Source organism: Rhynchophorus ferrugineus, unplaced genomic scaffold (genome assembly GCF_030347505.1).
Source record: "Rhynchophorus ferrugineus isolate W39M unplaced genomic scaffold, kcgeb_rfMv2 rfM4, whole genome shotgun sequence".
In the NCBI taxonomy this organism is placed as follows: domain Eukaryota; kingdom Metazoa; phylum Arthropoda; class Insecta; order Coleoptera; family Curculionidae; genus Rhynchophorus; species Rhynchophorus ferrugineus.
The window spans coordinates 28451522-28465668 of NW_027472583.1; the positions used below are offsets into that span (position 1 = coordinate 28451522).

Here is a 14147-nt window from a genome sequence, read left to right on the forward strand (position 1 = left end):
ATCACGTTATTTGCTTTCAAGGTTATTCCGGCGTTGTCTTGACCAATCACAGCGGCGTTCTCGATATTTCGTATAGAAGTGAAAGCGTCTATAAAAAGAATGAAGTTAGCTATAACATCATTTTACCAGCCAACTTCAACTTGGTTTATACTTTCTGTGTTGTCCTATAGTGCGTGTTATTACCGAGAAAACTTATTATTCAGAAAAGTTGTGACATTTTTCATAACTGATAAGGTGCTATAACAATAGTAACTAACTTTTAAGCAAGTTTCAACAGATTCTTGCGTATATATTTTCTGTAAAATCGATATGGTGTCCACAAGAACGAGGTACGTGTCCGAAAGCACGACTGATGATGAAACATGCGACATGGATTATCATCCAGATAAACAGGTATTTCTGTTAATTTTTTAATGTTAAAAAGTATCTTGCTAATATTTGTTATTTACAGAAGAGAAATTCCACGAGGAAACCAACTAGGGTTCCTAAGTGTTTTACAAAGAATGCTCTCATGGCTAGAGAGAACAGACTAAAGAAGAAAATGTACATCACAAATTTGGAAGATCAAGTGGCTGGTTTAAAAAGTGAAAATAAAAAGTTGAGTGATTTGGTGGCAAATCAATCAAACACTATCAATGAGTTTCAGAAGCAAGTGAAATATTTGCAAAGTGTTATTGCAAATAGTGAAGATATTAGAAAGTTGATTCGTACGATTAATGTGAATACAGGTTTAAATGTTACTTGTTCTTTGGAGAAAAGTTTACCAGATGATAATTCAGGTGGTCCTGCTAAAAGCCCTGTGAATAAGCAAGTGGTGCCTGAAGTGGATTCCGTCACCAATAAGTCTTCCTCAAAAGTTGTTAAGGAGGTAGAAACCAAGAGACATCCTTGGCAAGAACAAGAATCATCCTATGAGAACTATCCCACTCCAGAATCAAACTATTCTTATTATAGCAGTCCAGGATTTGAAGAACTAAAGAATGAAGGGCTATTGTTGGACATGGATTTACCTTTAGAAATGGACAGTGATGAATTGTTAAACTTTATTGATGACAAAGCTCTGGAAACTACAACAATAGTTCCAGAACAAAATAATTCTTTGATTAAATCAGAAAATGTTTCTAATACTGACGATGTGGGGGTATGTCTACATGTTTCTAAAAATAAAGTGTCCCTAGAATTTTGTCCCACATGTAGTGACAGTGCAAAGACATGGAAAACTACATGAATATACCAGAATGAGTGAATACATTTCTGGAGGAAATGAAAATAATGAACTAATATTTGGGAAATGTTTTGTAAACCAAATATAAAAAGTTCTGATCATATTGAAGTATCAGTTGATTAAAAGATCTTTAACCCATTTTTTTATATAGGAAACATTAACCTTTTTAGGTATGTGAGAGGGGAAAGTTGATGTATCAGGAATAAAATGTGAAATGTAATATTGATGCGATATTCCATTAAAAAAATTCTTCAGGTGTATAATCAGGTGTGGTATATTCAGTTTTTCCCTTGTCTGTTTAGATTTTGGGAAATTTACTCTGATTATTAACTTTTTTAAAAATTTGAAAGTTGCTGTAACTGTCAAATGTTTTTTTTATAAAAAGTTTTTTGTGCTTTTATAAAAAAAGTATTTTTGTCTATGTTAGACATTATTTTTTAATGTTATACATTGAATATGTTGGTGCTGAAAAATAAAAAAAATATATCAGAGTTTAAAATCCTGAAATATATTTTTATTTATTTCTATTATTTCCTTAAAATTTTCTTAATTTTAGAACAATAATAACATAAAAAAATGGAAAGGTACCGGAATAGTACTGGAAAAGATCTTTATTGTGGACGGCTTATATTTGATTTTTTTAAGACTGATACGCAAATCTTTAGTATGGTATATATCCTATGAATATTTGATTTAAGTTTTTGTAAGATAGACCTATTTAATAAGATTCTGTTTCTTGAGTTTCAGCTTTAAGCCACGAATGAATGGGGCCCCATTTTTTAGGCTTATATATTTTATATACTGAATGATTGATAAGTGTAATTTAATAATAAAGTTTAATTAGTATTAATTTGATAGTTTTTTTTTGTAACCTATATTATCTTATAATTATGGGAAACAAAAATGGAGTGAAGGAAAAAATTATTAAATATTTTATATACTGAATTATTGTTATAAGTCTATTTAATAAAGATTAATTATCACTAATTAATAGTAGTTTTTGTTATCTATTTAAAATTAATCTTATAGGAAATAAGGGTATTAATAAGATTTTCTTTATATAATTTATTTTATTTACTCTAATTTTCGCAATCACCTTTTTTTATTTTTTAATTGTTTAAGCTCCTTAGTCACTTTCCCATAGACATCTAGAATTCCATCTTTTCTCCTTTTGCGGTCATAACTCTTTCCTTTCGCAAGAGATTTACCTATAGCATTTTTTCCTAGCTGTTGGAATTTCTGTTGTGCCTCTAGCTTTTTCTTTTCTCGTTTTTTCTCAATTAAAAGTTGTTTATAGTTCTTGCGTTTATTTCTTGGTGGTTTCGCACCTACAATTCAAATTATTGCAGATTTATTAACATGAACAGGAACAAACTTACCTAATTTGATTGCCAAATTCCTTTTAACTTCTTCTTTTTTCTCTTTATCGAATCCCTCAATGCTAAATTTCACAATTTCATGTTTCATTTTTCGGACATCGAAACTTTTTTGTATGTTCTCATCTGTATCTGATTCTTCTTGTTTTGCAGCCTTTTTCTTCTTTGATTTATAACTAATATAAGAAATATCCTGGTAGTTATTTGCATCACTGTTCTTCAATAAAGATGCCCTAGTGGGTATAAATCCTGAGCAACTTTCGGCCATGCTTAATAAAAAAAGCTACAAAATAAAAATCAGAAAATGATGAATATATATTTTCTCTATATATAGATCTGCTAACCTTAACTTTCTAATGTTTAACTACTCTAACCACAACACTTCAATATTAGTGTTATAACCTTATTTTGGATATTGAAGATGTTTATAAAATAAGTATTATAACCCAGAAAATTGTGATAAAATAATCTAGAAAATTCTAGGTTATGTTGTTAATTCTGTAACATTCTGTATTATAATGTCTTTAACTACAGAATATTTATTATATTTAATAATTGGTGAATATGAATACAAATAAAGTAATAACAATAAATAATATTTGTCTAAAAAATATATTTCACATTTAAAAATATTACAATTATAATTATTGCTTAGTTTTTCTTTTATTGAACTATACTTTGATATGATTTGAAAATATAACAGAGAATTTTGAAAATATGTTACTTTATTCTATCTAATTAGTCGCGTTACTGTCAATTAATTGTAGTACTAATTGTTTTACATAGCCTGGTTATATAAGTAAAGTAAATAAAATTTTGGACTCTATGATCTAACACGCCAAATTACTCTATTTGATTTTATATATTCAAATTATTATTTTCATTGGATAAAAACTCATTCACCATATTGTCATAATTTAAATCGCCACTAACAATGCTTAATATATTTTAAATGGTTTAATATGTGTTGTCAGTTTTAAAGCAGTAAAAACCAATCAAAACTGAGTTTAAAAAATGTAATGTCCGGTTTATGTACCGGCAGAAGCCTCGAATTTACCATCTAAAATGGCAACAGGCGGCGCTAACGAGCGTACTACAGATGCGGCCATATAAATAATGCAAAAATATATATTAAAAATTTCATGGGCTTGTTGGAAAATTAGCTGTAATCGTTGCTACATATTTCGCTCTAAATCCAGTTGCACGGCCAGCAGATAATGTTCAAAGCAGGAAAAAAAGGATTAGAGGAGGTTACACAATAGTAAAAATAAAAAAAGAAACAGGGAACAAAAACTATGTTTTTACATTATTTATTACTTTTGGGTATGTACAATAACATAAAATTTCTGTTGTTTAATATCATAACCACTATTATCAAAGGTCGTAAAATACTATTGAATGTAACAGTAATGTTCAATATTATACACTTTAATATTATTTTCATGAAATAAAGGCAATAAAACGGTTAAAACGAATTGTTTTTTGACTTTTATAATTGGGTAGTAGGATTTCAATTAACATTTCTTCTTTGAATGTTCATTCCTTAAATGTTCTGTTTTATAGGTCATCCAATAAAACAATCACATAATCGCATTACCAAATTCAGTTTGTAAATACCAAAAATCCCTTTTAAACTCGGATCTGTTTTCTTTCTCATTTTACCAATTAGCATTACTCTAGTTAAAAGACACAGAATGAAGTCTGATGCGTTCGAATATGTATATATTTTTATGTCAATATAAATATAATAAAACAACATACAAACTGTTGTAGCTGTTTAATTACTGCAGTTTAAATCTTTAAGTAAAAATGGATTAGTTTTACTATAATAGTGTAGTTTTTCAATAGAAACATTTAATACAATTATTTGAAAGGAATTTGTCAATCTGAAAAGAATCGAGGAGGTCTAATGGAGCTTCCGGATATTACTTTTAAAATAATACAATTTTTAAAAGCATATAATAAAATGAAGGAAGATAATGTATGTATTTAGATGAGACATGGATATTTCATAATGGGGCCGATATACCCACTGGTCACTCTCGGCAAGATGATAATAAAATTAGTGTTATGACAACAAAAGTTGATGGGAAAAGGTAAACGCTGGAATAACAATTGATTAGGTTTTACTAGTCATAACATTTATTAAAAATTCATTGCAGATATATTGTACTTCATGCTGGAAACAGGAATAGTTAATAACATCTTCGGTTTGGATGAACTCGATGAGACACACAAGAAGAAATTGACAAATAAAATTGTAAACAAATGTTAGATAGATTGGAAATTAATAGCTTAGTTATTTACTTGAATGAAACTTTCTGAATATGTCATATGACAATGCAGTGATTATATCTAGTTTTATCAAGAAAGTTGTATAAACGTATTAAGAAAACAAACTGAGGAGAAATACAGCAATATCAAAATGTCTTTACAAGGAAACACTACACTGTAATATAACCAAATACTACCCTGACCTACAAACTATTAAAACTGTGTACTTAATTTTAGTTTTAAGTCCTTAAATAATATATGTATACAGTATTAGATAATATAACAGTGTTTTGTTTAATTATTTTATTTAGATTTGAATTTTATTTTATGTCAAAGCCAAACTGAACTAAAATTCAGAATTGATACGGCAATATTGCGACGTGACGCCACAAATTTAGACTAGGTTAGGCGGTTATGGCGACTGTATTTTGGGATGCGCATCGAATAATTTTCATTGACTACCTTGAAAAAGGAAGGACCATCGACAGCGACTATTATATAGCGTTATTGGGCCGTTTGAAGGACGAAATCGCCGAAAAACGGCCGCATTTGATCAAAAGAAAGTGCTGCTTCACCAAGACAATGCATGTGTCCCAAGTCAGGGAAAACGATGGTAAAAATTCATGAATTGGTCTTCGTATTACTTCCTTATCCACCGTATTCCCCAGATCTGGCCACTAGCGACTCTTTCCTGTTATCAGATCTCAAAAGAATGCTCTTTGGGAAGAAATGTTCATCGAATGAAGAAGTGATCGCAGAAACTGAGGCCTATTTTGAAGCAAAGGACAAATCGTACTGCAAATATGGTATCGAAAAGTTGGAGGGTCGTTATAAACACTGTATCACCCTTGAAGGGAATTATGTTGAATAAAAAAAACTAATTTTGCCAAACAAATGTGTTTTACTATGGTAGGCCGGAGACTCTTCAATTGACCTGTTATGATTGTGTATTAATTTTTCGTGTATATAGGAAATTACTACATTTTGATCTGAAATATTAATTGAAATATTATTTTCGATTGAATTTGTAATTCATTACGGATATTATATGTGTTTCTACAGATTAGTTTAGATTTATTTTAATATTTGTACATCAAAAATTGGTGGTAAACTTTTGATTTATATATGGTAAATTAAATGTTATATTATCTGATTGTGTAATTAAAAGTATATTGTAATGTCTCGGAACTATAAAATCGGGTACGAGTCACAAGTAAAACAAAAAAATCGCCTGATAGAAAAACTGGGTTTTTAAATTTGTAAACAACGTGTGATTCTGTTGAAAGTTCGTTTTTGCTACGGTTGTTTTTGTTATCGGAGGCTGCCAACGGTCTTAAAAGATCCTAATCGTTTGCGGAATCACCAATACGACTGTCTAATTGACTGCGTCTCGTATTTTTCTATCCTTCTTACACGGCTCGTCGGAATTTTTGCGCAAAGTCTGCGAATCCGACGATTGCCAACATACCGCGACGTTCTCGACGCCCGTTTAGTCGTTGCGCGACGTCCGGATGGTTAGCGTCGCGACGCCGAGCGCCCTTTACACCATCCCTATTCAATCGGCATCGCTTTCTTTCGTATTAGCACGAAATCGTCGTCGATTATTTCCTTGCATTTTCTTCCATTGACGTTCTCGCGGTTCAACATATATGACAAATCGGTTTAATGCCCTTCGAAGAGCGTGGTGAAAGATGAAAGACTTTGACTGGGTGTTGTTGGACAGCCAGCGGCCGAATACCTTCTTGATTTTATTAAGTAAGTGGTTAATATTTATTCGTTTTGTTTGTTTTGTCCCACTGCTGCGATAAAATAGTTCCTGAATAATTTTCAATATTGTTACTTCGTCTGATGATAAAAAAAATGGAAAATTGGAAAATCTATCCATTTGTTTTGATGATAGATACCTCTACCTCGATGATAGATCTGTGTTTCTTACTGCAGATATTTGAGGTATTTCCAAGGACTGATTGAAGTTTTTTCCATGAAATGTATCTATTTATGTGTAATCATATTGATTACATACGTTTATATATACGTTTATCATATACGTTGATTACAAACATAACGTTTGATTACACACTTTAATTTTATATAATAGACAATAAGCTTGTTCTTTTATATTTGATATTTAAGAAGTTTCTGTGAAATTTTATATTATATTATTGTTTTATATATACTCTATAGTATATAATTTTATATTTTATATAGCAACAGTAGACCAATACATGTTGTGCACCAATTTTACTAATATGTGGTTACATTTAAGCACAGGACATAAAATAAAAAAATATATTTAAATTATCTACATTAAATGAATAACATAATAAATAAAGCAAATTGTAAACGTACGAGACCTTGATGTCGAGGTGGTCAGATGACAGTTCTGAAAACGAAATGAAAACGTACTTGAGCAATCAATTTTCAATGATAAGTGTGAACTTGTTTTTTTCAATTCGTGATGTCAGACGAAGATGTACGAACCCTTTTGTGTATAAATTGTGAGAGAAGAAAGTGCGGAGATAATTGCTTGGAGCAGTTAATATTATATGTGCTTATGTTTTACAACGGTAGTATAACCGATACGAAGATGCACATGTTCCTTCACGTACTACCTTCACGTAACTTTAAAAAAGAAAAGAAAAAATAATTACTGTGGACTATTAACAATGCAATGCAATTATTTCACTTTAAACGAAGTAGAATTACTTTTTATATTTGAATGTTCTATGAATCTGTAAAAAGGAATGGACTTTTTCTATGGAATGGAATAATACCACACAAATGTTTTTTTTGTATTTTAATATGTTAATTGCTATTTTCAACTAATATACTATAATAAATATAGACAATACAATATAACTTAAACAAAACCTAAAGACTCCACATGTACAATAACCATAAATATTAAATTAAAATTAAACATATAGCTTATCATAGAAAAAAACTAATTCATCACATAATTAAAAATGATCGCACAATAAATACTGGAGCTTTTTAACATAAAGCAAATGCTTTATTTATTATCGAACGAATGGAAATATCAGAAGTATTTTGCTATTTATCATTTCCAATTTTAATTCTTTTACCCTATTACATTAACAATCTTGAAAAATAGCGTTCCAAACTTCTGCTATATTAATAAGCAATATATTATTATTTACAAGCAAACTACCAAAAAATCATAAAACTCTATATATTACATATAAATCTAAGTGCTAAGCATAAATTGAGTACATTTTTGTCAAGGTCGCGGCTACGACGACAGAGCCAGAACATTAAAGATCAGTCGAATGAAACTGGTAGAACCAAAACTAGTAACTAAAAGCACACGACTGAAACAGATAGTAAATAGTAACAAAATTAGTCGGGCCGAAAATGGCGACTGAAAACAGTCGACTGAAACAGTCGACAGAACTGTCATTGGTAAAAAGTAGTAAAATCAGTCGAACCAAAAATAGCAACTGAAACAGTCGATAGTAAACAGTAGTCAATTACTAAACAGTCGATAGTCGATTTCAGTCGATAGTTCCCAACACTAGTTAGTAACAGTGCGAACAATCATAACAGATAACAGATAGTAGTAATAATTGAGAGCAATGATAAACATGATGAGTTAAAGTATGTTATGTGTTTGTGACACTCACAAAAATGAATGTGTAGTGAGAACAATGGAAGAAGATACTTTGCCATTAGGATTAGTACGCCTCGCTAGGGTGATGCCAAAATCTCATATGAAAAAATAAGCAACACTCTTGCTGTTGGGCACTTACTTTACTCACTTTTCTAGCTCCGACTATGGCGAATGTTCAATGCGTATGATGGAAAAAAGCAAACGCGGATGCCTTAGATATGCTGCCACCAAGAGGCAGCAGGAGTTACTTTTGGTGGCTTTTATTTTTATTTCAAGTTATAAATAAATCATAACTATATAACAAATACTTTGGCCATTTTATATCTACCACAAATAGGTGTAATTTATACTTTACTGTTGCAACCAACTATTATCTATAATTTAGAGTAATTTAAGAGTAATGGAAAAGGTCGTAATAAATAACAAAATAAAAGAAAATAATAAAGGGAATAGAATTAAAATAAGAAAACTGGCATATTCTGTGAACGAACTTATCATTTGATGAAACTCAGATTGGGCGGCACCAAATGCAGTAAAACCAACAGAATAAAAAAAAAGGTAGTGACTCTGAGCGTCGCGTCTTCATAAAATAACTTTAATGAAGTTCTAATGTCTCTTGGACATATTAAGACATCTGGTAATAATAGTCCTAGCAATTGTCTAAAAGAAGCGGCAATCCCGCCTGGTTCACTTTGGATTATCGTTCAAATCATTTTAAACATAAACGACTTAAAAGTTTAAAAAAGTCTAAAATATCATCGTACATGTCTTCGCTAAAATAATCGAGGAAATATAAACCAATAAAAATCGCTTTTGCAACTAAGAAGGTGAACAGTGATTTCATAGATAGAAGCTTATAAGTAAATTAAATAATTTGAGATGGGACTTTTGAAAAACATGAAGGTTGTTTGATGAATATAAGGGGCTAAGGGGCTAAGGGGCTTCAATCTCCTCCCCCCCAAAAATATTTGAATGCTTCTGTAACAAATCTTATAACGAAAATAAAATTGATATCGGAATCAGACCAAAATCCTGATTCCTTGAAAAGTCCTTTTTTACTAAATCAGGACATTTCTTTCTTACAACACTCTTTCATATGTTGATCTAATGGCTAATCATGGAAAGCTCAAATTCTGCATCCGGAGTGCTTCAAACACATTTAGAAACTTATGTTCTAAATGTTTTTAAAACTGGTTAAATGGTTTGGTTTCAACGAATTAGAAGTGGTAATTTTGATGTGATGATGTGGAAATGACAAGAACCTGCTTGGAGATCCAAAAAAGTTGAACTGTAAGACATATTCAACTCTCAAAAAAAGTTTCAGAAAGCTTAGTAATTGATGAATTAACTAACTTCAGACTTTTTTATGTAATAGGAAACATTTAAGAGGAGAAAAATGGTTACCATACGTAGTTTTTACAAAGCGGGGACTACTATGAAGAACATTATGACAGTGCCAAGCCTAAAAAGTCATGGGTTGCTCCAGAAGTGCTGTCTATATTTACACCGAAGAACCAATCTTTGCATATAATGGGATCCGAAAGAGTAATTTAGTATGAGTAACTATTAATATTGTTGTAAAATTATCTGCAATGGCGAGCAACAGGCGCAAAGATACCCTCTTATATGACAACGCTGAGGCACACGATGTAAGAGTTGTGAAGGATACACTGTGACAGCTTTAAAGGGAAATTTTGCCATTCCAGTGTATTCTTCTTCTGATTGCCAGTTGTTTAGATCTTTGCGGCATGACTTGGTTAACATACGGTATGGTAATTCTGAAGAAGTGAGAAAATGGATCGATGATTAAATCGCTGCGAAACCAACATTGTTCTTCATTAAGATGGGAAAAGCTGATAAAACGAATGTAATAATGAAAAAAAAAAGAAAATGTTTTGATTAATATATCGCACCATTATTGGTGTGTCTGAATAAATGTCTTTTTAAAGTAATGAAATTGTTAATCACCGAATGAGCAAGCATCTAAGAGATAAATCTTGTCATAAACTTCTAAATTAGAACCAGCCTTTTCACAACTTGCCTCAAAATAGGCCAGTCACCAGTTGCTATTCACTCAGATGACGATCCTATTGATTCCGGAGTGAAGTGATGGATACATGTTTCATCCATTGCCACACATCGACGCAAAAATTCCGGTTTAATATGTTGAGATATAGCCGAACACTGCTCAAATTTATCAACACTTTCTTGTTTTTGGCCAACAGTCAGTAAATGCGGCATCCAATTTGAACAAGGCTTTCTCATGCTCAAATATTCATGCAATATAAAACCAAGACGTTCTTTTAATATCTTTACGATGTTAACTCATTAGAAACTTCACTTTTTGATCAAAACGATTTTGTAGATTTTTTGAGGTTTTCTAGTGCTACCACTTCATTTGGACGTCCTCTGCGTTCTACAAACCAACGTTTTATTATTGTTTCTGATATAGCGGAGTCCATATAACACTTTTCAAGCCTTTGCTTTACTTGAACGGTATTTTTTACCATCAAGAAGCTGTGTAAAATTAAAACACGAAATTGTTTTTAATCCGTTGTTTTGAAAATAGAAAAAGTAGCGTCACTCTTAGCACAATAACTCACAAACTTATGAGTAGAATATCATAAAATTGAACACCTTTCTTTTGAGGGTTAGTACTAACTGAAATAGCGGATAATATAATAAAACTCTAGCGCCATCTGTGTGTTAGGCCCGGGACTTTCAGACCATGTGTTTCATTCACCTGTTACTAAGCTGATAAGTTCTTGGAAAGTTTGAACTATTATAGTTACCATTTTTGAATCAATGAAATCAAAACTGGTAATTAGGATATGATGGAGCAGCATCACCATACGTTTCTAAAAGTGTTAATAGGCTTCGACAGCAGATTTATTCAAAACAAACAGCATAGGTATTGACGAAAATACGTTCCATAAAATTTTTAGATTTCCACGATTAGCGTCTAGATACACTGAATAACTTCATAATGAAATCAATCACACCGTTATTTTATCTAGAGGAATATCAATACTATCGAATTCAACAGTTCGATTAGGTTGTTTAAGTGGACTGAGTTTTATACGGATATATAGATACAGAATTGCAAATTCAAATGTTGCTGGAAGGATGGTCAGTTATTAATTATTTTTATTATCAATTAAATTTGTAGAAATGGTAAAAGAACCACGGATTAATATATATTATATAAAAAGCATTTGATTGTGGTGGAAATCTTGCATGTTAAGCAGATGAATGAGTACAGACTGTTGGCTATCCTGATCTGAATTTTAGGAAACTAAATGGCTTTCAATCACAAAGTAGGTCTAGATATATTGTTTTTTCAAGCTATGGGATGGCGGTTTTCGATTTCTAACCTCCAGCGATTTCTAACCTCCAGCATTTTAACCACGTAAAACACTTTTCAACACAGCTATTAATAAGGAGATATTAATCGTCGTTCTCCGTTTTTTATCTTTTCTGGTTTAAGCGATTGTTGGAATAAAATAACTCATAAAAATATCGCAGTAATGGCCTATTAATCAGCCAGAACAGCGTGTTTACAATGTATCAGTTATTATATATCCTGAGCATAACTTAATGAACAAATACTAAACGATTTATTGTTTGTTTTAATCTTTGTCGTACCAAAAAGTCCCCAAGGTCCCGATCAAGGTTTAACAGTTGTTAAAACACGGTTGAATAGATGCAGTTTCCTGTAACAAATAAATGAGTCGTATATCACCTGGTCTGAAAGGAAATTTATCAGTGACTGTTCAATGTCTGAGACGACCTATGTTGTAAATATATATATATATATATATATATATATATATATATATATATATATATATATATATATATATATATATGTAACTGTTTTATGTGAATAGGGTTATATATTTTATTCAACGGAAAGAAGAGGCGATCAGTTTATTAGAGACATATCATCATTGCGAAGCATCAAGATTGACGCTGGCATAAGAAATACTTTTTTTAATCTGAAATGATTAAAAATCAGCCGAAATACGAGTAAAGACACGGCAATGTTGTTTTTTTGTTGTTTTCACATGTTTGAAAACCGGTGAAAACATACTTGGAAATATTAAAATATTATTAGAAACTTTCTAATTTTAAGAAAATATTAGAAACCCGCCGTATTCTTCAGACCCTGCTCCTTCTGATCACTACTTATTCGGACATAGGAGTTCTGATCTGCCTGAGCAGCGCTTCACTTCTTATAATGGTGCCAAAAAAGAGATCTACTCCTGCATAGCCTCAAAAGATACGTCGTTCTTTCGAGATGAAATCCGAAAATATCTTGAAAGATCGTAAAAAGTAGATGTTATCAGCGTTCAATACATTGAACAAAATATATTTTACCGATTTTTCACAATAAAACTTCAAATTAAAAAAGTCCTTTAAAATTTAGTTATAGGCGTAATATAAAAATGGCTATCAGGGTTTTTAAGATTCAACTTATATTTTTCATATTGTAGGGAAAGCTCGCCATTTTAACATCATTATCCACAATTATATCATATATAACTAACGTAAAATATGAAACTGAAAGTTTAATAGGTTGTTACTGAATGATCCATCAAATATTTCAAACTAAAATCTGTGTTTACCTATTTTTTTCGTGATACTAGCTCCTCTATTGGACATAGTTTTAACATGATTTTAAACTTGAAGCAAAATTCGATATGAATATATTAACATATGTAACAAATAATAATATACATATTAAAGCTAATTAATTGAAATGACATAATTTTTAAGATAGCCACGATGTGCCTCATTAAAGAAAAACAAAACAAAAATGTATTTTAACTAATGACATAAGGCTATAAAATAGCGATTTTCAAGCGGCAGGTCGCGAAAGGTTGCCTCCACGCCTGTATCGCATTATATCACGAATTTGATTAACGAAATTTGTCGCAAAATGTTGCGTTTGTTTGTTATTTTCTTCTTATTAAGATTGTTGGTTTAGCAAAACTAATAAAAACTGTATTAATAAACATTGATGATTTTTTATTTTTAACATATATTTCGTAATATTTGGTACCCAACAAGTTTATTTTACGTTCACAGAATAATTATTTTATGTGATATTCTGGTGATTTCTGGTAATTCTAAGTATACTCATTAGAAGTATTTCGATTTAAAGGATTTTTTTATCAGGATCTTAGTATCAGTGTTTAGTTTTGGAAGCAACATTATCTGTTTTTTTTTAATCACTTGCTGCTCTAATATTAGGCGTTTATTTACTAGGTGGTTTTTGTCGAACTAAAGGAAAAACATCATTAAAGTAATAAATAAATCTTTCTCTGTTATGATTCTAGAATCAACTAAAAAAATAACGCTTTAGCTAGCTTCACCGTTTAAAAAAAATAACAATTTATTATACCTTTAATAACAAACAATGCCGTTTAAAGTTGATTGAAGTAATATTGATTTGTATATTATATATTGAAAAAGTGGACTTAAGTATCGCACATGAAAGTATTAAAGCTTACAGGGAACAAGAAGAACAAGTCCTTAAACTTTGTCAGACAGCTTATGTTACTGCATTGTTTACTTACTATGTTACAAGTGCAGGTGAAGGAAGTAGTGTCTGGAGTAAGCAGCTAAATTAACCATT

General features: G+C 30.8%; 3 protein-coding genes across 7 annotated transcripts in view; 2 read left to right on the forward strand and 1 right to left on the reverse strand.

Moving 5' to 3' along the window:
- The first annotated feature begins 131 nt into the window (after positions 1-131).
- On the forward strand, positions 132-2075 carry LOC143194796 (uncharacterized). Of its 4 annotated transcripts, none has more exons than XR_013005382.1 (4): positions 132-393; positions 452-1492; positions 1782-1894; positions 1967-2075. XR_013005382.1 is itself a non-coding variant. In XM_076401515.1 (3 exons), exons 1-3 carry the CDS (start codon positions 310-312, stop codon positions 1226-1228), a joined length of 810 nt encoding a protein of 269 aa, XP_076257630.1. In that variant the 5' UTR covers positions 143-309; the 3' UTR covers positions 1229-2075. The 4 variants fall into 4 exon arrangements, 1 of the variants encoding a protein (XP_076257630.1); XR_013005383.1 differs by having other exon boundaries at positions 147-393; positions 452-728; positions 780-1492; positions 1782-2075; XR_013005381.1 differs by having other exon boundaries at positions 1782-2075.
- A 200-nt stretch (positions 2076-2275) lies between these two features.
- On the reverse strand, positions 2276-3082 carry LOC143194798 (uncharacterized). Its single transcript, XM_076401517.1, has 3 exons — positions 2946-3082; positions 2605-2884; positions 2276-2553 (listed from the first exon to the last, which is right to left on the reverse strand). Exons 2-3 carry the CDS (start codon positions 2867-2869, stop codon positions 2318-2320), a joined length of 501 nt encoding a protein of 166 aa, XP_076257632.1. The 5' UTR covers positions 2870-2884; positions 2946-3082; the 3' UTR covers positions 2276-2317.
- Positions 3083-6366: 3284 nt separating this feature from the next.
- The window catches only part of Csgalnact (Chondroitin sulfate N-acetylgalactosaminyltransferase), a 360415-nt gene continuing 352634 nt past the window's right edge, over positions 6367-14147 (forward strand). Inside the window, exon 1 of one of the 2 annotated variants that reach the window (XM_076401496.1) lies at positions 6367-6630. The gene's annotated coding sequence lies outside the window, so the exon portion shown is untranslated. The remainder of the gene's footprint in view (positions 6631-14147) is intronic. The other variant, XM_076401498.1, reaches the window with a different exon arrangement.

Coding starts and splice junctions, on each gene's coding strand:
- LOC143194796 (XM_076401515.1), top strand. CDS start 310: ATGGTGTCCACAAGAACGAGGTACGTGTCCGAAAGCACGACTGATGAT. Junction 394..451: donor ATTATCATCCAGATAAACAG/GTATTTCTGTTA, acceptor TGTTATTTACAG/AAGAGAAATTCCACGAGGAA. Junction 729..779: donor TACGATTAATGTGAATACAG/GTTTAAATGTTA, acceptor ATGATAATTCAG/GTGGTCCTGCTAAAAGCCCT.
- LOC143194798 (XM_076401517.1), bottom strand. CDS start 2,869: ATGGCCGAAAGTTGCTCAGGATTTATACCCACTAGGGCATCTTTATTG. Junction 2,554..2,604: donor GAATTTGGCAATCAAATTAG/GTAAGTTTGTTC, acceptor TTTGAATTGTAG/GTGCGAAACCACCAAGAAAT.